This window comes from Danio rerio, chromosome 19 (genome assembly GCF_052040795.2).
Source record: "Danio rerio strain M-AB ecotype USA chromosome 19, GRCz13ab, whole genome shotgun sequence".
NCBI classification, from domain to species: domain Eukaryota; kingdom Metazoa; phylum Chordata; class Actinopteri; order Cypriniformes; family Danionidae; genus Danio; species Danio rerio.
Window position 1 is genome coordinate 8837501 of NC_141039.2, and position 27151 is coordinate 8864651.

The 27151-nt window shown below is 38.2% G+C and overlaps 3 protein-coding genes across 29 annotated transcripts in view; 2 read left to right on the forward strand and 1 right to left on the reverse strand.

The window, feature by feature from the left end:
• The window catches only part of tuft1b (tuftelin 1b), a 35189-nt gene extending 31456 nt beyond the window's left edge, over nucleotides 1-3733 (forward strand). For 3 of the 11 annotated variants that reach the window (XM_087293729.1, XM_087293731.1, XM_087293728.1), the window contains one exon: nucleotides 1-734. This exon is cut by the window's left edge and continues 499 nt beyond it. The gene's annotated coding sequence lies outside the window, so the exon portion shown is untranslated. The other 8 variants (XR_015515617.1, XR_015515612.1, XR_015515616.1 and 5 more) reach the window with 6 other exon arrangements.
• mllt11 (MLLT11 transcription factor 7 cofactor) overlaps nucleotides 1-27151 on the reverse strand; it is a 369526-nt gene that overhangs the window by 303639 nt on the left and 38736 nt on the right. The gene's annotated exons all lie outside the window — the stretch shown is intronic.
• Nucleotides 8703-27151, forward strand: part of ubap2l (ubiquitin associated protein 2-like) — a 40397-nt gene continuing 21948 nt past the window's right edge. For 2 of the 17 annotated variants that reach the window (XM_087293746.1, XM_087293754.1), the window contains exons 1-15: nucleotides 8703-8735; nucleotides 10468-10605; nucleotides 12935-13012; nucleotides 13452-13562; nucleotides 13906-14077; nucleotides 16306-16401; nucleotides 16473-16521; nucleotides 20567-20611; nucleotides 20954-21060; nucleotides 22462-22521; nucleotides 22611-22663; nucleotides 22757-22842; nucleotides 24460-24637; nucleotides 24980-25181; nucleotides 26557-26879. In XM_087293746.1, coding sequence (XP_087149872.1) covers nucleotides 10510-10605; nucleotides 12935-13012; nucleotides 13452-13562; nucleotides 13906-14077; nucleotides 16306-16401; nucleotides 16473-16521; nucleotides 20567-20611; nucleotides 20954-21060; nucleotides 22462-22521; nucleotides 22611-22663; nucleotides 22757-22842; nucleotides 24460-24637; nucleotides 24980-25181; nucleotides 26557-26879 — 1656 coding nt within the window. In that variant the 5' untranslated portion in view covers nucleotides 8703-8735; nucleotides 10468-10509. Of the gene's footprint in view, nucleotides 8917-10438; nucleotides 10606-12934; nucleotides 13013-13451; nucleotides 13563-13905; nucleotides 14078-16305; nucleotides 16402-16472; nucleotides 16522-20566; nucleotides 20612-20953; nucleotides 21061-22461; nucleotides 22522-22610; nucleotides 22664-22756; nucleotides 22843-24459; nucleotides 24638-24979; nucleotides 25182-26556; nucleotides 26880-27151 lie in introns of those variants that run through there. The other 15 variants (XM_087293749.1, XM_087293757.1, XM_087293747.1 and 12 more) reach the window with 8 other exon arrangements.

Here is a 27151-nt window from a genome sequence, read left to right on the forward strand (position 1 = left end):
AGCTTAGAATGACCAAGAGGCGACACTCAATAGAACATTCCATTGCAACAGCAGCGCCCAACAACAGCCCTGGATTCCGCCATTTTGGAGTGAAAGTGATCGGCCGTCCATTGGATCTTATTGCTGTCGCGATGGCAAGCAGCTGCTTTGTTTTTTATTTATTTATTTTAAAAGCTCATTAAAGCTGAGATACAACCTGAAAGACGACAATACAACACTTACAATCACAATTAGCAGCACTTTTAATAGTTTATTTTACAGACTTATAATATGCTGTAGTTCTATTGGAGTTTTTATTCCAAAATGGCCATCGCGCCATCTAGTGGCTGTTTCCCAAATTACACTAGAGTGTCGCCTCTTGGTCATTCTAAGCTCTTTGGTTAAACACAAAAGAAGATATTTTGAAAAATGCTATTGCCTTCCAGAGTAATTTTGTGCCTTAAGTAACCAGCATTCTTTTAAATATCTTCTTTTGTGTTCGGCAGAAGAAAGAAAGCCATGAAGGTTTGAAACCACATGAGGGAGAGTAAATGATGAGGTCATTATCATTTTGGGGTGAACTGTCTCTTTAAGGAAAAAAACAGCAGGCGAATAGGATAAAAACATGTACTAAAACTTCCCATACCTCTTCAGTTGATTGATTACATTAGGTATTGCAAACCTTTTTTGTACAAGTTTTGTAAACTAAGTTTAAATATGTAATTTTAATTAAATATGCACTCATTTGCATACAATTCTAGCCTATTAGAGTCTTTGTAAAGAAATGTTTACTTTCCATACTTTCCATTTACCAGAGTGTGTAAATGTGTCTACAGCAGGGATTTTGGAAATCTCTTTTTATCATCTTTTAGAACAGGGGTGTCCAAATTCAATCCTGGAGGGCCGGTGTCCTGCAGATTTTATCTCCAACTTGCCTCAATACACCTGCATGGATGTTTCTAGAAAGCCAAGTAAGAGCTTGATTAGCCAGCCTAAGTGTGTCTGATTGGGGTTGGAACTAAACTTTGCAGGACACCTGGCCCTCCAGGACCGAGCTTGGACACCCCTGTTTTAGAAAGTACTGCATACAGCTAGAAACAAAGATTTGACTATTAAAATGGGTTGTATACAGTTGAAGTCAGAATTGCTAGCCCTCCTGAATTATTAGCCGCCCTGTATATTTTGCCCAGTAGAGATATATGTATATATACACACAAAAACTGTGAAAGGAGGTGCATGTAAATGCAACTGAAGTACATATTTTTAGTTGGATGTAGGAGTAAAAACACGTTTTAAGAAAATGGACACTTTTTATTTCTTGTAGTGCAGGGGTCACCAATCTCGGTCCTGGAGGGCCGATGTACCGGCAGGTTTTAGCTCCAACTTGCCTCAACACATAGATATATACATTAGATGTCGCCTACCCTGTTGTTGTCTATTGGAAGGAATGCGTCAATAGAGCCGCCATTTTAGTACAGGGTAGCGCTCCTTTGAAAAAAATGCAGGACCAAGCTGCAGCGGAGGACTGTGGCCATCTAGAGCCAGAGAATTACACATATACACATATATCTATGATCGGGAGTTTTCCCGGAGGTCAGAATGCAAATTTTTTTAAATAAATTACGAAAATTATATTTTATATCACTTTTCTACATTGATGGATCAGTGATCGCACAGGCATTCCTGACAAACAGCTTGTGTTTGTGTGTATGGAAATGTACTATTTACCCTCCTTGTTAGATTTGATCTAATTGGTGTCCTGAAACAGACCTCCTCTCCTGCTTTTACTTCTCATACTGACGGAGGGAGCGATTCATTTGTGAATGAATCTCTGTTATTCAATTCAATTCAATTCAGCTTTATTTGTATAGCGCTTTTACAATGTAGATTGTGTCAAAGCAGCTTCACATAAATGGTCATAGTAACTGGAACAGTGTAGTTCAGTTTTTTAGTGTTTAAGTTCAGTTCAGTTCAGTTTAGCTCAGTTCAGTGTGATTTAATCATTACTGAGAGTTCAAACACTGAAGAGCAAATTCATCGATGCGTAGCTCTACCAATCCTGAACCATGCGAGCCAGTGGCGACAGCGGAGAGGGAAAAAAAACTTCACCTGATGGGAGTGAAGAAAAAAAACCTTGAGAGGTATGAACGACTCCTTCACTAGCCGACAATAATACAAGTTTCTGGCGCCGCAGCATCTTGTTGTCATATTTCTTTTGCATTGTTTGCTGATTTTATTCAACAAAACTAGCATGAGCTGAGTGTTTAGTGTGAGTTGGTGCTACTTGCCTTATGGTGAATGCAGTAAGAGACAGTATTATCATCAATAACATTACCTGTGTAGCACAAAAGTTCAGAACATAAAACGTAAAAACTAAACCTTACCTATGTAATGTTCTGCCTCTGTGCTTTGTTTTCTTTGTTTGCTCGTTACTACATCCGTAGACAGCGCTAAAGTCCAGCATTTTCAGGTAGTAACACTGTCTTGGCTAGTGCGGTTGAATGACACTTGTCCTGGGAGCACTGTACAAATATGGCGGCGCCATTGACGCATGCTCGGGGTCCCTATGCGATATGTAGTGTATATATCTATGGCCTCAACACACCTGCCAGGATGTTTCAAGTATACCTAGCATGTGCTAGAATAGCTTGTTCAGGTGTGTTTGATTAGGGTTGGAGCTAAAATCTCCAGAGCTGCGTCCGAAGCCGCATACTTCCATACTATATAGTATGCGAGCCGAGTAGTATGTGTGAATTCATAGAATTCGAAAATCAGTAGGCGAGAAATACCCGGATGACTTACTACTTCCGGCGAGATTCTGAAGTGCGCATCCCATGCACGCTGTGCTATCCCATAATGCCCCGCGAGAGAATTCATGAATGGAGGTGAAGCGACGCAACTGACGCAGGTAGGTCACGTGACCATGACAAAATGGCGGGTGTAGTACGTCTGAATTCCATTCATACTTTTCACATTCATACTGTATAGAGCGTACTTTTTAACGGCCGAGTAGTACGTTTAAATTCAAATGCAGTACCTACTGAGTAGTAGGCGGTTTCGGACGCAGCCCAGGACACCGGCCCTCCAGGTACAAGTTTTGTGACCCCTGTTGTAGTGTCTCACCTTAAAGGGACAGTTCATCCAAAAACAACCATTTCCTCATTTACTCACACTCAAGCGGTTCTAAGCTTTGAATCTAGTTCTTCTGTTGAACTCAAAATGAGATATTCTGAAGAATGTTTAGGGAAAAAAATGTTCATTACCAAAACCGAAAATACTAAAGGAAGACCATGTCTGTTTTCTTCCAAACATTATGTTCAACAGAAGAAGGAAACTACAACAGGTTTGGAACAAGTGCAGGATGAGTAAATAATGACAGGATAATCATTTTTGGGTGAACTGCCCCTTTAAGCATCTTCTTTTTTAGCAGTAGATATAATAAATCTGCGTGTACACGATTTGATAATGCAGCTGTTGTATGAATATTGACAGACTTGACAGATTTGATCATGCCGAAATCTCAAGTAAACCAACATACATATTTCTGGTATAGTTCAGAATGCACTCCTTGTAGTTCCTTTTGGAAAGTGTTTTTGTATTGTGTCTGTTACTGTATTCAGTGCTAGCGCTCCATCTGCCTTTTACTAAATGTGAACAATGCTGTTACTGCAGATGGAATGATTCTCTGCTATTGTATTTTACCTGGTGTATGTATTTATCTTAAGGGCTAATGAATAAAATGTATTTAAGATTGCTCACAGTGATGTTATTTCTATTCTTTATTGACCTTATTCTGAAATGCGGAAGTGCGCCTGTTATCGCGATTATCTTAGAACTTCCGATCAGTCGGAGAAATGACTAGGAATAATAAACGGCAGAAAATGGTCAAACTGCTTGCTCTACAAACAAATGTTTGCATGACTATACAGAACAAGTAGAATTATATAATAAAAAAAATATCAAATTGCAACACCAAGCAGCGTAACGAGCAGTTTTTAACGTCACAAAATGAATGGAAGTGAATGAGACCGGAAGTCTCGAGCCAAAAAGATTCAAATGGCAGCGCCCGCTCGTCGGCGGAGAATAGGGTGAATAGGGGAATAATTTGTCACGTTAAATAAACATTTATTTTTTCTAATTATGTTTATTGGATTTTCACTACAATACAGAGATTAAAAAAAACATCTTCAAAAGATAGACACAAAAATATATAACAACACAAAACAGTGTAGAGAAGAAAGAAGAAGCTCAGATTGCATATAAAACAGCACTATCCCACATCAAACAGATCAGAAAAAAAATGATAATAATATTGCTTGTTTTTCAGATAACGATAGTTACAATATTCCTTTCAGCATTATAGGGCAAAGACCAGGTTCCAAATAGTCCAAATATGGAGTCTAAAATTTAAAAATGTTCTGTTTTTTTGTGTAAAACATGGATAAGATGTTCCAGTGGAATTAACTAAAAAATAATCTGATATATGATAGCAGTTGCTGCAGATTTGACGGCTGCACATCTATGATGCAAATCTGTTTTACCACATCTTAAAGGTATTGGACTGAGATCTGGTGACTGTGGAGGCCATTTGAGTACAGTGAACTCATTGTCATGTTCAAGAAACCAGTCTGAGATTATTCACGCTTTATGACATGGCGTGTTATCCTGCTGGAAGTAGCCATCAGAAGAGTATTGTTGGTCAGCAGCAATACTCAGGTAGGCTTTGGTGTTGACACGATGATCAATTGGTACTAATGGGCCCAAAGTGTGCCAAGAAAATCTCCCCCACACCATTACACCAAAACCACCAGCGGCCTGAACCTTTAATACAAGGCAGGAAAGATCCATGCTTTCATGTTGTTGATGCCAAATTCTGACCCTACCATCCTAATGTTGCAACAGAAGTCGAGACTCATCAGACCAGGTTACATTATTTCAATCTTCTATTGTCCAATTTTGGTAAGCCTGTGTGAACTGTAGACTCAGTTTCCTGTTCTTAGCTGACAGGAGTGACACCCGGTGTGGTCTTCTGCTGCTGTAGCCCATCTGCTTCAAGGTTGAACGTGTTGCGGGTTCAGAGATGCTCTTCTGCATACATCGATTGTAACAAGTGGTTATTTGAGTTACTGTTGCCTTTCTGTCAGCTCGGATCAGTCTGGCCATTCTCCTCTGACCTCTGGCATCAACAAGGTATTTGAGACTACAGAACTGCCGCTCCCTGGATATTCTCTTTTTCGGACTATTCTCTGTAAACCCTAGAAATGGTTGTGCGTGACAATCCCAGTAAATCAGCAGTTTCTGAAATACTCAGACCAGCCTTTCAGGCACCAACAACCATGCCACATTCAAAGTCCTTTAAATCAGCTTTCTTCCCCATTCTGCTGCTCGCTTTGAACTGCAGCAGATCATCTTGACCATGTCTGCATGCCTAAATGCATTGCAATGATTGTCTGATAATTTGAAATTTGCATTAATGAGAAGTTGGACAGGTGTACCTAATAAAGTGGCCGGTGAGTGTATGCGTTCTTAATGAACATTTAAAGGGACAGTTCACCCAAAATGTAAAATTCTGTCATTGTTTACTCACTCTCTACTTACACAAAACTGTTTGACTTCCCTATTTCTGTTGAACACAAATGAAGATATTTTAAAGAAAGCTGAAAACCTGTAATCACTGACTTCTGAAAATACCTCAGTGTCTATTAAAACTGGTAGTTTGTTCTCGCACTTTCGCCCATGTGGTGTATGGTGTGTGAAAATTCAGGTGTTTGACCTGAGCGGGGGAAAAATTCAGTGCAGGCTTCTAGCGACATCTAGTGGTGTGTCTGTGAACTACACTAGGGGTTTATTCATTCATTAATTTTCTTTTCGGCTTAGTCTCTTTATTAATCCGGGGTCGCCACAGCGGAATGAACCGCCAACTTATCCAGCACGTTTTACGCAGCGGATGACCTTCCAGCTGCAACCCATCTCTGGGAAACATCTATAGCAAACTCATTCACATCCATTCATACGAACAATTTAGCCTACCCAATTCACCTGTACCACATGTTTTTGGACTGTGGGGGAAACCGGAGCACCCAGAGGAAACCCAATCGAACGCAGGGAGAACATGCAAACTCCACACAGAAACGCCAACTGACCCAGCCGAGGCTTGAACCCGCTACCTTCTTGCTGTGAGGCGATAGCACTACTATGGGGTTTTACTCACTTAAAAATTGACAAGTGAAACAAATATTTTTTATTAATTCTTTATTTTATGCAAACATTAAAATAAATAAAAACTAATATTTTAAGTACTTTGAAATCATTAGACGGTCATCTATTGTTTTTATATATTTTAGCCAAACAAAATGTTACACTTTTACTCTGAAACACACACTTGATCAGATTAGATCATTTATATATTGTATAATGTAATGAAATATGATACAATGCAATATAATGTAATAGTCTCAAAGCTCTGTTCATTGTCAAACAGTGATCATTTCAGGTCTTGGCTGCACTAAAACAAATGCTAAATAGAGCTGCACAATATATCGTTTCCGCATCGATATCGCAATGTGATCATTCGCAAAAGTCACATCGCAGGATATGCAATGTTGAGTTTCTATCACAATTTATCATTGTCATGTGTTTTTGATGCCTGGGTCTGTGTAATGTTTTTAAAAGCATTCAGGTATAAGAAATTGGACCATTTTTTTATCTTAACGATGATTAATTTTATTAAATTGTGTTTATTTTTATCATTCAGTTGTACTTGAATACCGTTTGACTCAGGAAAGACAAAACACTTTATTTTAATATTATCTTTTTCTTGATTGTATTTATAGATTGTTCTGCATGAAAATACTCACAACACATGCAAATACAGAAATGAGATTATTATTATTAGAATTTATGGAGATGCGAATAGTAAACATTAATTCGTCAGTCTCTGATGAAACACGTGCATGAAAATACAACACATGTAAATGCAGAAATGCACTGCAAATAGCAAAGACAACATAGAAAATGTGTCGGGGACCCCAAAAACTTTATAGATTGTTAGATTAGAATCATCCCATCTAACGCTTTAACTCTAATAAATTCTTTCCAAATAGAGATATTAAGTCAAATGTGAAATTGTATTCATATCGCAATAAATATCGTAAACAAAGAAAATATTGCAATGTTAGCCCTAAGAAGGAATGTGAAACTTTATTAATTCATGTTTATTCATATTGACTTTCATAGGTTCAATGTCCTGATTAAGGCATTCAGCTGGAATGTGTCTGTATTATACATTACATTTAGATTGACACATTTGGCAGATTATTTTATTTAAAGCGACTTACAAATGAGAACAAATCAAAGCAGCAAATAACAAAATAATATGTAAGTAATATGATTCTTGTTAGTTTAATTCAGTTCAACTCACCTTTATTTGTGTAGCGCTTTTACAATGTAGATTGTGTGGAAGCAGCTTCACATAGAAGAGATCAAGAGTGAGATGTGCGTGTGAGAGATTTCATAAACAGTAAGATTAAGTTTTTAAGGAAAATCTGAATAAAAATTGAAGTGATTTTTTGTGTTATAGTTCAAAATCATTTTTAATACAATAAAACAGAATATAAATCAAACAGAGTTGGTGTTATTTTATTAATACAAATAAAATAGAGATTAGAAAGTGATAGAAAAAAAAAAAAACAGAATGTGAAATAGATTACAACATGATGTGGACGTGCATTTTTTTTAAATGATAAAAATATAGAATAGAAAATAGATTAGAAAGTGATTTTCTAATACTAAAAAATATTTTAAACACTGTCAGAAATAACGGTACGAGAGCTGTACCTTTCCAAAAGATGCACATTTATATTTAAAGGGTTGATATTGGTACATCACAAGCATATATTTGTAGCTAAAAAATGTAAAAGGTACACATTATACTATTATACCTCTGAGGTATTAATATGGACCCTTTAGGCGTGGAGGATAGGAGCATTTAGAATCAGAATTATTAGCCCCCCCTGTTTATTTGTTTCTCCAATATCTGTTTAATGGAGAGAAGATTTTCTCAACACATTTCTAAACATAATAGTTTTAATGACTCATTTCTAATAACTGATTTCATTTATCTTTGCCATGATGAAAGTAAATAATATTTTACTATTTTTCAAGACACTTCTATACAGCTTAAAGTGACATTTAAAGGCTTAACTAGGTTAATTAGGCAGGTTAGGGTAATTAGGCAAGTTATTGTATAACAATGGTTTGTTCTGTAGACTATCGAAAAACAAATTAGCTTAAAGAGGCTAATACTTTTGACCTTACATGGTTTAAAGAAAATAATTAAAACTGCTTTTATTCTAGCCGAAATAAAACAAATAAGACTTTCTCCAGAAGAAAAGAATATTATCAGACATACTGTGAAAATTTCCTTGAGCTGTTAAACATCATTTGAGAAATATTTAAATAAGAAAAAAATCAAAGGGGGCTAATAATTCTGACCTCAACTGTACGCGTTTTCATTCATGAATTTTCATTGTAAAAATGAAATGTAAACTTAAGTAAATAAATGATAACTTGATTTCAATAACACTACGATTGTCAACTACAGCTAGAGGGTGAATAATGTTACATAACTGTGTTTAAGTTGTTATATATACATGCGTACGCTCTAGTCACGTGGTCGCGCTGTGCGCGTGCAGCCGCAGTGGCTGTGATAAACCACGTGACGTGGTGATCCGGGTGTCAGTGTGGAAGAGAAACAGGTAAATTTTGAGTCTCTCGCTTATTGTCTGCGCGAGTCGGTTCGGCCTTGTTGTCGGCTTTGGGGAATCGATTTACGACGCGAAAGAGTTCGTGTTTTGTTTCCGTCTGATTAGGAGGTCGGTATTAAAGCCTCCTTCGGTCGGCGCTATCTCCACATTCTAACATCCAACCGGGTCTTTGGTCAGTACCTCGTCTGTTGTTCATTTTTATCATTTAGGGCCTGTAGGCCTCCGCTAAGCCTCGGTGTCGAGTGTGCAAATGAACCGACGGGAGTGCGCCTCACCCCGGGGGGGCGTGTGCATCCCAGTTAAAGCAAACGCAACAAACTATCATGTCGATTATTGTATTTAGATGTTACTAAATCAAATACTTTACTTGTGATGAGAAATGATACAGTTGAGTAGTCTCCGGGAAAGTTTGATTTTTAGGTAGCAGCATCACGATGCACGATAACCGGCCATGAGGTTATGAGAAGCGGCCAGAGCGGAAGCCACTCATCATCCAGAGCTTGCCTTTTTAATTCACTTTACATAGACTGTTAAGACTTGTGTAATGGAAGATGTTTTCATATCGGATCGTTCTGCATGTTAGAGTTTATGCGAGTTGCTTTTCCAAGGCCCATAGCCGCGACTTGCCAATCAGTCCATCATCTCTGATGATTTACATTATTAACTCGTTTATAATGGCTCACTGTTTTGCTTATTTCGTTGTCGGCAGGTCATTCTGGGATTATTATAATGTCGATCTACTGTAGAGCACTACAGGAAATGTAGGTTACCTGTTGGATGCATATTTTACAGCTTGATTGGATACTTTTTAAGGCACAGGGCGATGTTTTTTTATTCCGCTGCATGGAATGACCACTAAGTGCCTATATTTTTACATAATCTAATTACTTATCTGATGTTTTATTTAATTTCTGAACTAGAGTGATAGTGCACAGGAACAAAGGTGATCATTCACATCTTTGATGTTGACATGTCGTGCCTACACTTTCACCAATAAGGTGCGAGGCTGTATTCACGTCTCTCTCAAACTGGCATGCATCCTCACCCACTTCAAAGGCCGCTAAACTTGTTTTTATTAAGCTTGTCCCTTAAAACCCGTCGTCCGTCTGTTTTCCCGCGGCGGGTCCCGCGTGTTTCTGTCACGCTGGCTGATTGTGTGCGCCTGCTAAAGTGCGCAGTTGCTTTCGGCCACCGCATGCCCTGCATTTTCTCATGCGCAGAGCTGTTACGGTGGGCTTTTTGGCATAACCACATTTGCAGCATTTCATAACGTGCTTCAGGTGGATTGCTTTTGGTGTCATTTATAAAAATGCGGTGTGCAGTGTTATAAAATGTTTCTTCAAAAGTCGATGATGAGGATGTGCCCCGGAAGCGTGCACATAATGTAGCTGACCTGTTGCGGCTTGACTTGTAAACAGCGGGTTTTAAGTCTCGTTTTTCACGAACCATGTTTGCGCAAAGTTGCGAAATTCGCAGAATTTATTTTTGGTCGGTGTTCTTGGAAAGTTGGGTCGTCTTTTAATGTGCTAAGCGCCACAGCATGTGACGCTGTTTACTTCCAGTTTTGGCTCATCAAAATGGCTACACAAGGTGTAGCGTGTTTATTTGCATGCAAGTGTAATGTTAATATGGTGTACATGGAACACGCGATGCTTTAAGATTGTTGTTTGATTTTAAAGAGCGTTCATAACAGTTTTAATCTCTCTTCTTCTCTCTCCTCAAGGTGTTATTCCTTTGTAAATACTGTTATTTGTATATACTGTAAATGATGACTTCAGTGGGCGGAAGCCGGGCCCGGGGCAACTGGGAGCAGACGCAGGGTCAGACACAGAGCCAGTCACAGCACAAGCAGAGGCCCCAGGTCAGTACACACACTTTTGATGAAGTATTTTTAATAATACTGATCATGTAAGTCATGGTCCACTAAAAGCTGTTCACATCAAGGACAAAAACTATGACGAAAAAAATACTTGCTAGTTTATGCACAAGCATAAATAATGAATCAAGCATATGTCAATGCATGTTGTATTGTATCTAATTGGTCAGGTTAATATCATTCCCTTCTATTCCTTTCTGATGGCATAGAAAATGAACAGTTCAGCCTCAACTGGTTCACGTCAAACTTATCATCTTGAATACTCTCTCATTTTGACTTTCTAATTTCAATAATTAATTGTTTTACTGATTCTGACACGAAAAGTTCTTAATGAGTGAAGTAATATAATATTAACAAGATTTTTTTAAATGTGTAATGTTGTAGAAACAGGTCCTAAAATTCTGTATTGGGTGTCTATTAGTATATGCTCTTAACATATCTGTGGCACAACTTTGAGTGCTTTTTATATGAAATTTGAAGCTGCGTCATAACAGCTTTTAAAAATAAATGTTATCTGTTATCTTTGGCACCAATCACACTGAAGGTTTTGCCTTGACTCACTAGCATCTATCACTCGGTATGTTTTACTGAATTAAATTAAGGGCTCCAGGAATGAATCATAAATCTATGCCCTAGCAAGTGTGAAGTCTCATCTATTTTGCCTCTGCTATATTCTGGTTATTTATTTAGACTTTTTTAAGGTAAAAGATTTTCAAAGCATCATCTAGACAGTATAAATGTGTCTGCTAGAAACACTTAGAAAGGACTTCTATAGGGTAATTATTACAAAACTGCCAGTTTTATTTTGTTGCATGCAATAGCGACACTCTCTTATTTTAAGAGCCAGCATTTTTTTAGCTGGATAGGCGTTGGAGGAATTATTTACATTTTTTTTTTATCAAAAGTAATTCTGTTTTGGATAATTAATTTGGAATATATTTATTCTTATGTCAAGTTATTCTTAAACTATGTATTCAAGAAATGTTATTTGTAAATTTCAACAGTTTTGCCATATAAAAGTCATTATACCAGATATGGTGCTAAATTCACTCTTGTTGTATCAATAAAATCGATTGTAAAAATTCAGATTTAATAGAAGTTACCAGTAACTAACATGCATAGGTTTAGAAGATAGATATATCATGGGGTGAAGGGGAAATTAAGAAGTCACTTCCTAATGAATTTAAAGACATTCAAAACTGTTAGAGCCCTAGTCAAGTTATTCTGACATCCCTGTAGTTATTAATGCTGCCATTGCATGCATAGAATTGTTGCACCATAAAGAAGTTGTGATTTATGCGCTTGTTGCATTGAAGTTCTTTATTGTTCAAAATAATTGCTATTTTCTAACAATATAAACATTCACTGTGATGGTCAGATGGTGTAGATGCGGTAAGCAGCTAATGGTCTAATGCATATGACTTTGTTCATATTCTAAAACGCTTTTAAATGATTGTTCTGTAGGGCTGGAAGATTAATCAAAGGAGATTTTTCATGCACATTTTGCCATTTCTAGGAAATCTCCAGCATGTGCGTTCAGATTGAGCAGCATCTATTACACAGAGCCATAGTCTGATAAGACACGCAAATCAAATTCTTGTTAATCGGTCGATAATGTCATTAAGATAATGATTCTTTGATAATGACAGCTGTTTGTGTAGCTTCTCCATGAACAACAGCTCTCTATTAAATGCATGTGAAATTATCACATAATTAACTTTTGTTTTACTCATTTCATGACTTCAGTCGAGTGTTCTCTTCCTGTGAGAGAATTCAGTAATCTTGTGTTTATTAGTCACGCTGAATCAATGAAAGCAGCTAAATTGTGTATTTAGCAACACTGTGTATTCAATAAAAAATGTGTATTCGCTATCAGGACTTCCTAGGGGTTTTTTGTAGGTAAAGTGCCCCCTTTTGGAGTAGGTTTATTTCAGATCACATCGTGCTTCCCTGACAAGATGTCCATGACAATCAAATCTTTGCTCAATAGCATTTGCAAATTAATTTCGATTAATTGCCCAGGCCCATTGTTCGTATAAATAAAAATGAACTACTTTAACACAGAGATGAAGTGATGTATCTAATAATTTTAAGCAGTTGTTATGGGAGCAATGCTTTTCCCCTTTACCATCCATTTTTAAGCTTTTGGCTCAAACTCGTCAAAATAGTTTCCACGTAGTAAAAATGAGTTCTGAGGTAATTCATATCTAATTTCTGACTTTCCCTTTATTGTAATTACAATACTATGTGAGGGACGCATAAGCCTTTCAACAGATTTGATTATTTTTCTCTCTTTTTCTTTTTTTTTATTCAGGCCACCGCTGAGCAGATCCGACTCGCGCAGATGATCTCAGACCATAATGATGCAGACTTTGAGGAGAAGGTCAAACAGGTGAGTAGCAGTTTGTTCAAAGCACTAGCAAGATGTACTTTGTTCAACTCGAGATTAAAGTGCTCCCTTCAGTAAAAAAAGTCCTTATTTGGAAAGAGGTTTGACTATTTTAAGTATCTTGAGAATTTTTTTTTGTTATGTCAGTTACCTGCAGTTTCATTCTAGCTCACTTAAACTCACTGCACACAGAAATTCCCTCAGTGCTCTCTGTGTTGCGCTGACGGGGACCATCTGTGCTAGAGTAAAGCTTGAGCTGCTACCGGATACTCTCTCTCAGTCTCACTCTGAGTTGGAGAGCAACATAAGGCTCAGACAGCGTTTCCATCAGCCTCCTTAGTCACTTCCGTTTATCTTGTTGCCTCTAAAAAATATATTGAAAAACCTACATGGAGTTGACATGCTGCTTGTTTTTTTTTTTTTTTTTTCCCCCCCATCTCAGCTGGTTGACATCACAGGAAAGGATCAAGATGAGTCCATGATAGCGCTTCATGACTGCAATGGAGACGTCAACAGAGCCATCAACGTCCTGTTGGAGGGCAGCCCTGACACTGTGAGTTCAGGCTAGAGTTGTTATTTATTTGTTGATTTATAACTATAATAATTTTATATGTTTCGGTTCAGTAATTAAGACAGCATTCAGAGTTTGGTACATTGATTCAGGCTGGAGCTTTAGATGTGGAAAGGCTTGTGTTAATAGTAGAATATAAATGATATTGAAGGTACAATTCCATGGATGCTATTAAACTAGTTTTGGTATCTATATGTTAAACTATGGTTAATATATTAAATCCATCAGTGTAAATTTACAAAAAAAAAATGCTGTTTTCCAACTTTTTGCTTTTTAATATTCTGGTACTTAAGACTATTAAATGCTCATTTTCATTCTTTTGCAGGATTCATGGGAGATGGTTGGAAAGAAGAAAGTTTCAGGTCAGAAGGAAAGCGCACAGACAGATGGAGGAGACGAAGGAAAGGAGAATCGAGAGAGAGGAGGAGAAAGAGATGTGGCACGTCGCAGAGGAGGAGCCCCGCGGAGGGGCCGTGGAGCCAGCCGCGGACGAGAGTGTGAGTGCACTTTATTTTACTGTAAAAAGATTAAGTCACTGTTGTCTCTTTAAACTAGGCGTTTTATTCAAATTCTGGAACATTTACACCTGCAGTACACATGTGAATTTTTATTTATTTATTAATTTCTATTGTTATTATTATTTATTTACTTTTTTTCCATGTACGTTTTCATCAATAAAGCCTGTTCACAATATTGCTTAAATTCAAAGACCGTTTATTCTGTTGATAATCCTTCTGTGATTTATAACCTGTTTTGCGTAGCGTCTCCTTGAACTGTTTAAATGCTGCTGCAACTTAAAACATTTTAATAGTCACTTTATAACTTCAGTTAAGCATTAAAGGTACAGTATGTAAGTTTGACAGACATTGGTTGAACTAGGTATTGCATTCCTAGATCAAAACAAACGCAATGATAGGTTGCCAGATTGAGGACCAACAGGAGTGAGCCTGAAGATTGAGCCTAAAGGCTTAAGTCGTGTTCTATTTAAAAGGAACGGCATGAGATAGAAGGAATATTTTCCATATTAAAGGAGTTTTTATCCTAACCAACACCTTGAATTGACATATTAGAAACAGTTTCGTGCAGCTGAACAACAGAAAACTGACAATGATCACCTCAGGTACACCTCCTGTGCTTTCAGTGTAAAATGCTAATAATGTGAGTTTGAATGGCATTTTACATGACCTTTACTGCCATACTACTGAAAACAGCAGCAGATATACACCTCAGATCTTGAAAATATAATAAACGGATGGAAATTGAACTTTACAACTGTGAATCAGTGTAAACCAACACCTATCAGTGATTCAGCATCTACATTTACTATTGTTAAAGAGGTTTAATGTGTATTTATTTGATAATAAACCTTACCATTTTGGGAGTGAGCGCTCATTGTGTGCTTCTGAATAGATGTATTTATTATTCTGTCGTATTTTGTCTGGTGCAAACAGCCATATTGCTTATCGCCGCGAATCTCATCACGTGGACGTAGGGCTACAATGTATCCTGCTCACCTAATGTTAACGCTTGTTATATTTATATTATTTGCTTATTAAAACCTCACGTGGAACTCTGAATTTGCGTCTCAATTCAGAAAGAACGGATGCTTTGAGAGCCTTTCTGAATGAATGACATGCGCTGTTTTCAAACAAGGCAACCCAGGGTGCTGAAAAAAAATTGGTTAAAAGGGCAATGGGCGGGTTTAAAGAACCAAAACAAAGACTGTTATTTTCAAAGCAAAATATCGGACTTCAACATTGCTTTTCAGATAAACACAAATGTTCACTTGGTAGGTTTTTGAATTGCCTTTAAATATATTTGGTAATTTAGTGTTTTTAGAAGAGTCACACTTTTAAAGTAAATCTTTGTGAGACGTTTCCATAACTGTGTACGTTAAATCAAGAAAAGCAGTTAAATCTGTTTATTCAGCAACTGCTATAGGGATTTCTTTCTTTGTGGCGTGTGTGAGGACCCTTTGGACTTCGGACTTGATTTACGTTCCATCACAGAACCTTGCTTTCCTGACTAGATGTGCATGATGATAGAGCTCAGCTTTATCGCTTTTGCCTCTGCCTCATGATAAACAACAGCACACCACAAAACCCATCACTGCTCCTCCTATAGCGCTGAAGGGTCTGAGTGTGCTACAGCCAAGCTTGAGCTGCTACCGGATACTCTCGCTCAGCCTCCGTCTGAGGTAGAGAGCAACATAAGGCTCAGACACTCCATTGACTCTTGTGGTTTGATTCGGTTTTGAGCTGTTACTCTTCAACAGTGATGTAGAAAGACTTGGGTTTAATGCTAAATGCACTAACCTGTACATGACTGTCAAAAACTTGGGTCATCCGGGCAAATATATGAAGAAAGTCAGATAAGAGCTGTTCGTAAACAACAGAACTCATAAAATGTGACTTTGCAAACTGTTTTGTTGCTTTTGGCATCAGCAATCTTTAAAAGCTTTTACTGTGGAGGCTGCTTTTAACCTTCATCAAAGATAGGCTGGCATGCCACTTAATGGAATACTTCAGTGCCGTAAAAACAGTTCACAGATAAATTCAAAGTAAAGTGGCTTGATGTGTGCTTTGGCATTTTGGGCACTCAGACTTGACCAGTTTTCATTGTTAGGATCTGTTTTAATAGTAAAACTAATGTCTTAAAGGCCCATTAGGTTCCCTTTTTGTATATTTCACTTCAACTCTTTCCATTCTTTGTTCCCTGTCTTCAGTCCGTGGGCAGGAGAATGGTTTGGATGGGGCCAAGGCAGGTGGAGTCGCGGGCAGGGGAACTGAGCGAGGCCGTCGGGGAAGAGGCAGAGGAAGAGGTGAGTTCTGCATACTCCTCATCTAGATAAAGGATTTGGTGGTTTCTGGTCTGACTTGTCTTCCTGTGCAGCAGGTGGAGCTGGAAGGCGAGGAGGGAGGTTTTCAGCTCAGGGCATGGGGTAAGTTTGTGTGACTCCACTCAGGTTCTTGCCCTTTTTGCATGTGTTTTTTTGCAGAGAGCCGCCAGAATGGTAGATTCTGGGAAATGCTGGTCTTTAGCTTGCTTGTTAAATTCATCATCTTGTTTTTTTAAAAGTGGCTGAAGGTATGGTGCAATATTTGGTGCTCTTCTGTGGAGTCAAACCTGTCAGGTTTTAAGCCTGTTGGTCTGTTTAACTTGAAACTGTGTGTGCATTTGTAAGGCTTAAGGTTTTTAATCATATTTTGAATGCACTAATGTAAACAGGTAAGTAAGAGAGGATTTTTTTAGTGAATTTTTGTGCTTTTAGGCTGGGTGCTTGTTTATTTACAGAGTTTATTTAATTTATTTGATGGCAACTGTGGGTGGGTGATTAGATGTACTGGTATGAGGGTCAACCTCTAGATATTTGAGCGTGAATGAATAACAGTTATGTAAAATGGCTCCTCAGTAATAAAGAGAAAGTCTGTTGTGGCCACTTGGTATAGAAAAAGTCTACAAGCTTGTTAAATATGCATCATTTAAAAGTGAAGCATTGTCAAGCCTTCACAATTTCATACCTGCAACTTTAAATCCTTTTATTTGTGCAAAAAAAATCTGAAGTTTCATCAGTGTACATTTCATTTGATGTGGACCACAAAAACATCTTGGTGCTGAGGAATATAATGATTTTTCACAACAAAAACAAAGATGTATAATTTTTATTCCCCCATGTGTCAGCCACCCCTAATAGCAATCAAAATGGTAGAGATGCACCGATTGTGAATTCTTCTTTTTTTTTTTTCTTCTTCTTCTTTTTTTTTTCTTCTTCTTCGCTGCTACTTGGCCGATTCCTAATATTGTTGTGACCTGCCAGAAAAATCAAGAAGTTCATACAACTCTAACATAAATGATCAAAAATATACTTTTTTGTTCCTTTTTTCATACTAAAATTAACTAATAATTACAGAATTAATGTGATTTTTAATTTCATATGTAAAAAAGTTTTCAAACTACAACACTGTATTTTTTACTGTTCATAAAACTGTATTTTATTTCAAAATTCACAAAAGTCCAAAGATATACAAGCAAAGTTTGTATAGCTTTGTACTTAACTCATAGATGCTTTTTTTCAGATTTTTTTTTTATCCTTTTCCTGTAAAACACTTGCCTACAATTTAAATGGTACTGTTTTTATTCTAACTCATTCAGCAAAATTTTGAAAATAATGTTTTAATATTCGCATATATCACACATTAAACTAATTAACTGAGGGTATTAATTATGTCAGGAAGTGGTCTATGCTGATGCTCCAGTAAGTTGACATGTTTTTTTTTACTGTTAAATGCCCTATTTTTAATGTTACCAGACAACTTTTTTTTTATCTGGAGATAAGTGTATATATTTTTAAGGCGAATCCTTCTGAAATTGTATGACTATCGAAAGTAAACTTTTGAATCGTTTAAGATTTAGATATTTTTTACTATTATTATTTTTGTATTTTATCTTATGTTTATTGCTGTTGATGAATATTTTGATTGAAAAATTATACTTATAAAATGTGGTAAACTGGATCTGCTTTTTTCCCATGACATATCTAGAGAAGCTGGGAATAAACTCAATTTATTATCATGACATGTTATCAAGCTACTCTGAAATTTGTATGCGCCACTAATAACTATTCTGGGGTGTATTTCCGAAAACCATCATTAGTCAACATACCATCAACATGGTTTGATTTAGCGTTTCTCAAATCTATCATTCCAATAAACGTTCGCAAACCGTCGGAAACTTGTACACTTACAACTACACCTCTCCTGCTGTAGTTAAGGCATAGTTCCTGGCTGTGTTCTATTCCCAGGTATCTCCCCTATTCCTTTCAAACCTTTCTACAGTTAAACTTGGAATGATGAAAAAAAGCATTATAGTCATCTCTCTTAGGTGTAATTTGCTTTCCAAGTATTTTTTACAGTTCAGTTTCAGCGATCTTTATATTGACAATTGCGCTTCCTTGCGCAGTGCACTTTTAAAACATTTATGCCGTTTTGAACGCAGCCGTGGCTCATGACGGAAGCTATAGGTGACCTATTAATTAAAAGTAGAATTTACTTTACGTCTCTAAAGCTTGTAAAAACAAAAATGTATAGCAAATGTTAATGCTTTTAATTTATAATAAGGTATTTATTAAGAAAAGTATTTGTACTGTATGTAACATTTACCTGTTGGTTAGAACATTTCTGCAGTGAGCTGATTGTCAAATTGTAAAAGTAGACTTTTACTATAAATAAAATAAAAAAACAAGATCCTACTTAATAACAATTATTATAATTTATCATGAAAGTGGGATTTTTCTTAATTTCTTAATAAAATTGTAAATTACAATCATTTATGATTTATGGGAGTATATATAACATGTTTGTTAAGTGATTTTATGTTTTAGAATAGAATATGTAATGTTCTCAGTAATATCTGTAAAGGAAACTATATGTGCCATTTGCATGTATTTCAATACGGAAAACGAGTGCATGCTTTTACCTAAACTAAAGGAATTTTTAAGTGCGTGTGCATGTAAAACTAATTTGCCCAAATTATTATTATTTTTTAAAGAAGTTGTTCCTCAACCCCATTTAGATCGTCATGTTGGACATTTTTACATTATAACTAACGTGGTTCAAATGACGGATTTGTAACAAAGCAACCGGTTTTGGGAAATGCACGTCACTACATCGTTGTTTGGGAAACACAGCCTTGGCCGGCTGGAAAAGTCTTAGGGTGCTTTCACACCTACACTTTTGTTTCGGAACGTGTCTCGTTTGCCCAGTTAGCGCGGTTCGATTGGCATATGTGAACAGGGCAATCGCGCTCTGTTCCGCGCCAAAGTAATCGCTCCGAGATCGCTTGAATGAGGTGGTCTCGGCTCGATTGAAACGAACCCTGGAGCGGTTCGATTGCAGTGGGAAAGCGATCCGATCCGAGCGCGGTTATATCACAGTGTTTTATGGATATGTAATAGGCATACGGCTATATGAAGAGAGAATTATGAGTAGGGCGGGAAGTTTCGCGAGTCTCCGGATGCCTGCAAACGAGTGATGATCTCCCGGTAATCTCGCGTCTCTCTCCCAGTCCTCAAATAGGCATCGTCGCGCACCCTTCTCACCCCTCCCCACCGTGTCTCTCCTCAGACACGTCACACGCGCGCACCCTCTCAATCACCACCAAACCACCACCTCTCCTGACAGCTGAGCAGGACGCTGCAAAATGAACCCTGACACTCTGACCAATGTGAGGAGAGTTTACTCGCACGTGACTTGTTTTAGCTCTTTTGGTCCGATTACAAACTTTGCAGTGTGAAAGCGAACCGCTCCAAGAGCAAAGAGCAACAATGTAACAATTTTAATCTCTGTTTCGGAACAACTGAATCGATTCACAGGTGTGAAAGCACCTTTATTCTGGTCAATCGGTGCATCTCTACAAAATGTCTTAATACCTTTCTAAAGTGGTGCAGTGAGTGTTAATGTTTAATGTGTCTTTAATAGATATTTTACCAGGAGTTTCAATGTTTTTGCTAGCTTTTCTTTGACAGTGTAGATTCCAATATTCCGTAGTCTAGCAGTGCTGATCTCTCATCTCTGCCCTGCCCCGTCCCTGATTGGTCTTTCTGATTCTGTCGAGGCTGTCTGTGGTCCCTTTACTCTGACTGTTGTCGTCAGGCTTTTTTAACTGGCTCCTTATGCTTGTTTGGTTTGAAGTGTGCATTTGCTCTCTGCATGTTTTCTTTTCAGTTCTTGACCTCAGAGTTCAAGTCTAGCCTGGTTTGAGTTGGCAAGTTACACCACCATTCCACCACCTATTGTTTCATCGGATAATCTTTTGTCTTGCTCCGTTCCACCTGTAAGAGCAGGTGTGGTGGTTTGACCTGAAATGATGGACATGAGCATGACAGTTGCTCTGTCTCACACTCGGACACACACTGTTCACACCATTCACTCCCATCTTTCTGTCTGTGTTGAGCTGCTTGTAATTCTCCCTGTTGTTTCTCCCTAAAGCCAGATTGATAAGGGCCCCAGATATGATTTTTCAGGAGATGAGAGGTGAGTTAAAAACACTTACGAGCGTGTTGGTTTTGTGTGTTGGATTTTAAAGGATTTAATAGCGATTTAGTCAGTGATTTTTGAAGAAAGCTTTCGAATTTGTGTTTAGTTTCTTCCAGTTTGGCTTTTGGGTTTGAGATTGACTGGAAAGCATATTTGCGTCTTTTGGTGTAATTGCAGTTTGCACATTTCGTCATAGTTTTTTTTTTTTTTTTTTCGGTTGTAGTGGAACTGTTGAAGTGATGTTTGCACTGTTACTGATGGTCGCTGATGTTATTCCTGGCTTCCATCGTTTACTCTGTGTTCCCTCCAAAAACAATGTTTTTTGTATGTGTTTTTTAGTACATTCAACCCAGCGGACTACACTGAGCCAGCTCAAACAGAGGAGAGCTACACAAGCGGCAGCACTTGGAGTAACACAGGCAATCTGGAACCTGAAGATGGAAACAGTGAGTAGTGCCTATATCATATTAAAAATTGATAGTGTTGTTTTGCCAAGAAATACAACTTGAACTGGTCTGTTTGGTTAAACATTTAGTTCACCCAAATGGGAAAATTGTTATTGATTTCCTCATATCATTCCAAACCCCTGAGACATTTGTTTGTCTTCAGAAATTAAGATATTTAGGTGAAATCTAGAGCTCCCTCATCCTCCATAGACACCAATATTCCCTAGTGCAGAAAAGTACCCAAAACATTCTCAAAACAGGCTGTATGCCTTCTGTGGGTTAATTGGAGTATCAAGCTACAAGAATACTTTTGTTCACACACAAAACATATTAAGGACTTAAAAAAAATGAAACTGTTGGTGTCAGTTTATCTGATTAAACCACGGAAGGCATGTGATTTTTTTTTTTTTTTTTTTTTTTTTTTTTTTTTTTTTTTTTTTTTGGTATTTTAGAGTTTGGGACCTTGCTGCCTATGGAGGATGAGGGTTTACTAACACTAGGCACAGTTGTCTTGAACCATGCCCGGGTGTGATTGTACCCTCGGCCCGCACTCACATTTTTTTGCCCTCTGAGCTGGAGCACACTTGCGTCATCAATGATGCGACTGTTCAGTTTAACAGAAGAGAATAATAATAATATTAATTTAAAACTTTAAAATGTGGGTGTTTGTACTTGGGTTTGACAATTATAAACTCAAACCATGATGTCTAATGCCTAGTTTACACTGCATGATTTTAAATAATTTTACACGATGACAGTTGCCTGAAATCAGTGCTTGTATATGTGAAACAGCGTGAATGATCAAAGATGCAACCTGAAAGAATCATTGATGCCTCTGAAACATTTGACATGTTGAATATCCAGACCTTTCAGCATGCCATTGGCATTTCATCTCTGAAAACTTTCCATCAGAGTTTGTTCATAGGCCACATTCACACCGGTTTTGATTTTATTGTGATTTATTAAATATGAAAGAGATTTTTATCCTTTTAAATTAGTGAAATTAAATAGTAGAATTAATTTCAGACTGAGATGTATTGCTGGCAAATAAATGTACTGCTGATTTTTAGAGTGAATGCACTCTGTTAATTAATCAGGTCATGATGCGATCTCGTAGCTTCATTCAAAGCAAATAAACCAAGCTGTTTTGGAACTCTTAAACTTACCTCAACAACAATAATTTCTTGAAAATATGTAGCTGCACCAGGTCTAAATAGCATTATTAAGAGAGAGAGAGAAAAAAAAAAAGTACTTTCGCTTAATACGTTGGTACATATAACCTCCATGGTTTGACAATATGATATCATGCACCCCATCTGCCAGGTTTTCAGAATGAAATCTACAGTCTGTTCAAAATAAATATGTAGAAGCTGCTGTTCTGACACTTATCCGTTTCCACAGGGCTTGAGTTTACAGGTGGAGAGGGAACAAACTATCCTCTGAAGTTTGACTCCGCCCCTGGTGAGTCTTAAATCTCCTGCATAAAATAATCAGAGCGAGCTGTTGTTCACTTGTTGTCGTTGTAAGTAAGCTGAGTGTCTGTGTAACAGGTGCTTGGAGAACTGCCACGGAAGAGTGGGGCACGGAGGACTGGAATGAGGATGTGAGTATTTGAACCGAGACCAAAAACCTGCTTTCCTTTTTAAGAACAAGGATATCAATTTTTTTTTTTTTTTTTTTTTGCTCTCCTGTCTAGTTGTCAGAGACCAAGATATTCACTGCCTCCAGTGTGGCATCCATGCCCATTCCACAGGAGAATGTCACCATTACTGCTGGACAGAGGTATGCCAATGGATTTTTAAGAGAATATTGTTGGCTCCTTTAACTGAAATCACTTCGACCTGTCATTCATTCTCCAGCACTACCAATGAAAAATTGGTTAATGCTTACAAAGGTCTTCTATGGGTGAGGCTAACTAAGTGCCGTTCACATATCATGTCTTTTGCGCACACAAGTTTGTTATTTCCAATGGAGGTGCACGCATTTTGGCAGTGATGTGTGCGCAAGCGTTACTCTGGCTTTCCAGGTGCACCTAGTTGAAAAAATGGCATGAGCGCACCACGAGTCACTTGACGAGAACTGATCGATCAGCTCCATTTTTTTTAATTGGAATATATACATTTATTCTCCGGAGTGAAAAAACTAAACCAAAAAAAAGCCAAACAATTTTGTAACCGTACGTTCACACCGAAAGCGGCGAGAGCGTCAAAGTATCCGGAAGTCATTCATTTTCAATGAGAGCCGGCGGCGATAGGCGTCGATAAGCGGCGAGGAGCAGCGCGGCGCGTCTTCGCCGGCGTGAGCGTCGAGGAGAGTTGAAATTAAGTCAACTTTATGGTAATGAGCTATGACGCGGTTCGGCGGCAAGCAATCAGAATGAAGACGTCCACCGCTTGATAGCAGTTCAGGGAACACAGACCTGTGAACTTTGGTTCCGACCACAGTTGTTCCCAAGGGTTTGATTATTGCGGTCGCCGGATTTCCCATTATTTACAATGTTTTCTTACAGGAACATGCATTAAATAAGTTACTGGCGAGTTACTGATGTTTATTAATGTTATATAAATTTATCTTTAAAAAGCGGGAATCTCACGCGATGTGACGGTACAAAACAGTACTGCTGCTACAGGATATTTCAGACATATGGACACATATTGGATAAATAGAGCAAAGCCACACCACATGCAACTTGATCTTCCATTGTTGTATGAATTTGATAAGAAGTGCGCAACATTTTCAAGCTAAAAACATGTCTTATGCAGGAATGTAACTGATATGCTGCAACGGCTCCTTTAAGTACGAGATTAATGTAGCGAGTTTTGACGCTCTCGCCACCGGAGCTGAAGGCAGACAGCGTTGTCGCCAGGGCGGCCAGAGCGACCTTGGACGCTCTCGCCGCTTTCGGTGTGAACGTACGGTAATATAGTTGATCAAGAGTGCCATTCAGAAAGAGGTTCCTTTGCCTATATTTCTTGTCTTTTATAAATGCTAAGATGTAGCTTAGATTCACATTATACAAATGTTACTTATTTATTTGTTATTTAATTATTGTTCTGTCATTTAAGTCAAAAAAGAGAAATGGGCTATTTTTTGCTGTATTAATTATTTACAGATTAGCAATAATTAACACTTTAAAACCAGTTTTCATGTGATTTTTCTAAACTAGTAGTGTTTTGAATTTAATAAATAAATAATCATGATAACTGTGAAACTGATTCTTTTTCAGTATACTATATCTATATACTATCACTATAATCATACAAATAAAATCTATAATCATTGCATCCATCCATATTATATAATAATCAATTTTCCATTATGATTTTAAATGCCTTGCTAATTTAATATTTTATTATCCTATGCACTCACCTTTCTTACATAAGCATGTTTGGTTTCCAGGATTGATCTGGCTGTCTTGCTGGGGAAGACGCCTCCCTCTTCCTCTGAAGCAGAGCCTGCTTCACTTGAAGGCCCACAGCCACAATCTCTGTCTCAGTCTCTAGTGTTCAGCAACTCAAAGCAGACATCATCACTGTCTCAGTCCTCCTCCAGTGCTCCTTACAGCCAGCACAACATGGTGAGAGAGCTTGTGCTTGTGTGTTTTATTTATTTTCTTATTTATGCATAGTTTAAATTGTCAGCATTTTGGAATTTTATTTTTACATCTAGATGTAAAATATTTAATTAAGCTTATTTGGAGGTGTGTAACAGTTTGTTGAGTTTGTCAAGATTTGTATCATTTTAAGTGTCATTTTAGTTGAGTCTTTTTGGAGTTTCTTCACTAGGATATGCTGTATATGCTGATATGCTTTTTCATTTAGAACTTCAGATTGATTTTAATAATAAATGGTATCCCACACACTTTATGCTTATACAGTTGCAGCATAATTTTACTATTGTCATTTGCCTTTTTCCTCAGGTGAGCATGCTCGGTAAGGGTTTTGGGGATGTTGGTGATCCAAAAACAACCACTGGAGGTTCGACGACTGGTTCTCAATTTCTGGAGCAGTTTAAGACTGCCCAGGCTTTGGCCCAGCTGGCGGCCCAGCACTCACAAAGTGGACCACCCAATGCTGGTCCTTCTACCTGGGATACCAGCCCATCTGCACTGGGGCAATATGGTAAGAGTCATCCTTTTGCTGCAGTTTCTCAACATTGTCTAGTATTGGGTCATTAGTATTAGACATGGTCTTACGCCCCATTCACATGGGGCTTCAGTGTCAATGCATGACCGAGGGCGTGTCTGAAGTCGGGGCTGACGCGATCGTCATAGAAGCGTCAGCCAATGAAATTAGCCAGCAATGGGCCACTGTCTGAGCTGGTGTATTTGCATACAGCGATATGATTGGCTGACGCTTCCGTCGACGCTTAAAGTTGAGCAAGTACCAACTTTTGCAGCGAGCAACGCCTCTGAAGTGGCGCCGACGGATCCACAATACAGTTCGGCATTGCCTGATGTTACCCATTCAAAGTGAATGGAAAGCGATGAAGCTGACACCCTGTGTGTTTGGGGCCTTAGTCAGTGGCATTTTGTGAAAAAAAAAATTTTAATTAATTTTTTTTTACCACGAGCATTTACACAAACCCAAACCAGTTTAATGTTTGCACTTGTATTTACTGTGGCCTATTTTTGATCGACTGTATGAAATTACATCTTTAGTCAAACCACTGGCAGGACATGCTCTCACCTTTCCATATGCACCAGAAATTTAGGGCATACTCTCACTTTTTTACAGTTGCCTTAAACTTTGCCGAAGTGCGCTTGTCCCATCTCCCCCAACGGCCCGCATTACATTCGGGTCTGAGCACGCTTACATCATCGTTGATGCCCTGTTCAGTAAGCAACGCTCTCGCTCAGCACAGTGAAGATTTCTTTATTTATATCGTTTTAGTCGTTTGGGATGCAGTGACGCGCAGTCAAATGTCTCGCCGAACAGATCAGCAACTTTTGAAGCTTCTAAACGACCATAAAGTCCCTGTGCTGCAGGAATTACGAGGTTTGCTAAAGGTGCAGCGAGGGGTTTGCGTCTTCATTAATCTACGACAGTTTGCTTTCATTGAACAGTAAGAATGATTAATTAATCCATATGAAACCTTAAAACCCTTAAAAGTCACGTCTCGTCTTCAGTTTCGGGCTCAGGCACGCTTTGTATTTGCACTAGCCCAAGTGAACTGTTCTCTTGCACACCTTTTCCAACCGGGTCAGGTGAACCATGCCTGAGCCCGATTTAGAGCACTCACACTTCTCAAACAATCCAGGAAACGGACTTGGGCATGGTTTGGATAGCATAGTGTGAGTGCACCCTTTATCAACACTCTTCCTTGTTTTTGAAAACATTGTGTAATTCTTGGTATGCTCCATAGGTGAGTGGGCTTGCCAAACCACTCGTAGGACACTTTCTCTTCCTAGTCATAGAAATTTTTATATACTGCTGTTCTCTGATGATTTTGAAGTACTAAATGAGTAAATGTATTGTGTAAATCTTGTTTCTGCAGATATGAAACCTCAAACAGAGCCTGTGCACAGTCCATTCACCAAACGGCAGCCCTATCAGCCAGCCTCCACCACCACCTCTATGATGGATGCCTTCTTGCAGGACAAAACCACAGGCCCTTCTAGCACCTCAGCTCTACCCCCTCAGTCCACCCAGGCATCTTCACTGGCCCAGGCCATCACCACCCCAGTCTCCAAACCCATGGGAGCTGCTCCAGGACAGCAGAACTCTTCCAGCCCAGCTGACCCGCAGGCGTCCAGCCCACTCCCCCTGCAGCAGCACAAACTCAAACAGCAGAAGAAGAGGGCTTCCATCACGACCAAGGTCACCTTTCTCAAAGTATATTGTGCTTTTAGCTGTGTTTTTGGGTTTAGTGGAATTAATCCATTTTACCAGATTCACCTTTTTCTGGATGCGACTACATTTCAAATTATGGCTTGCACTTTGGTTATTGGTAATTTGTATTAAAAAAATTCTTCAAATGATTATCTTATGCTACAAATGATCAAATACATAGTGCAACTGAGTGAGAGGTATGTCAGGATTTGCATTTTTTAAATCCATCGTGAAAATTTAAACTTTTTTTTTTTTAATTT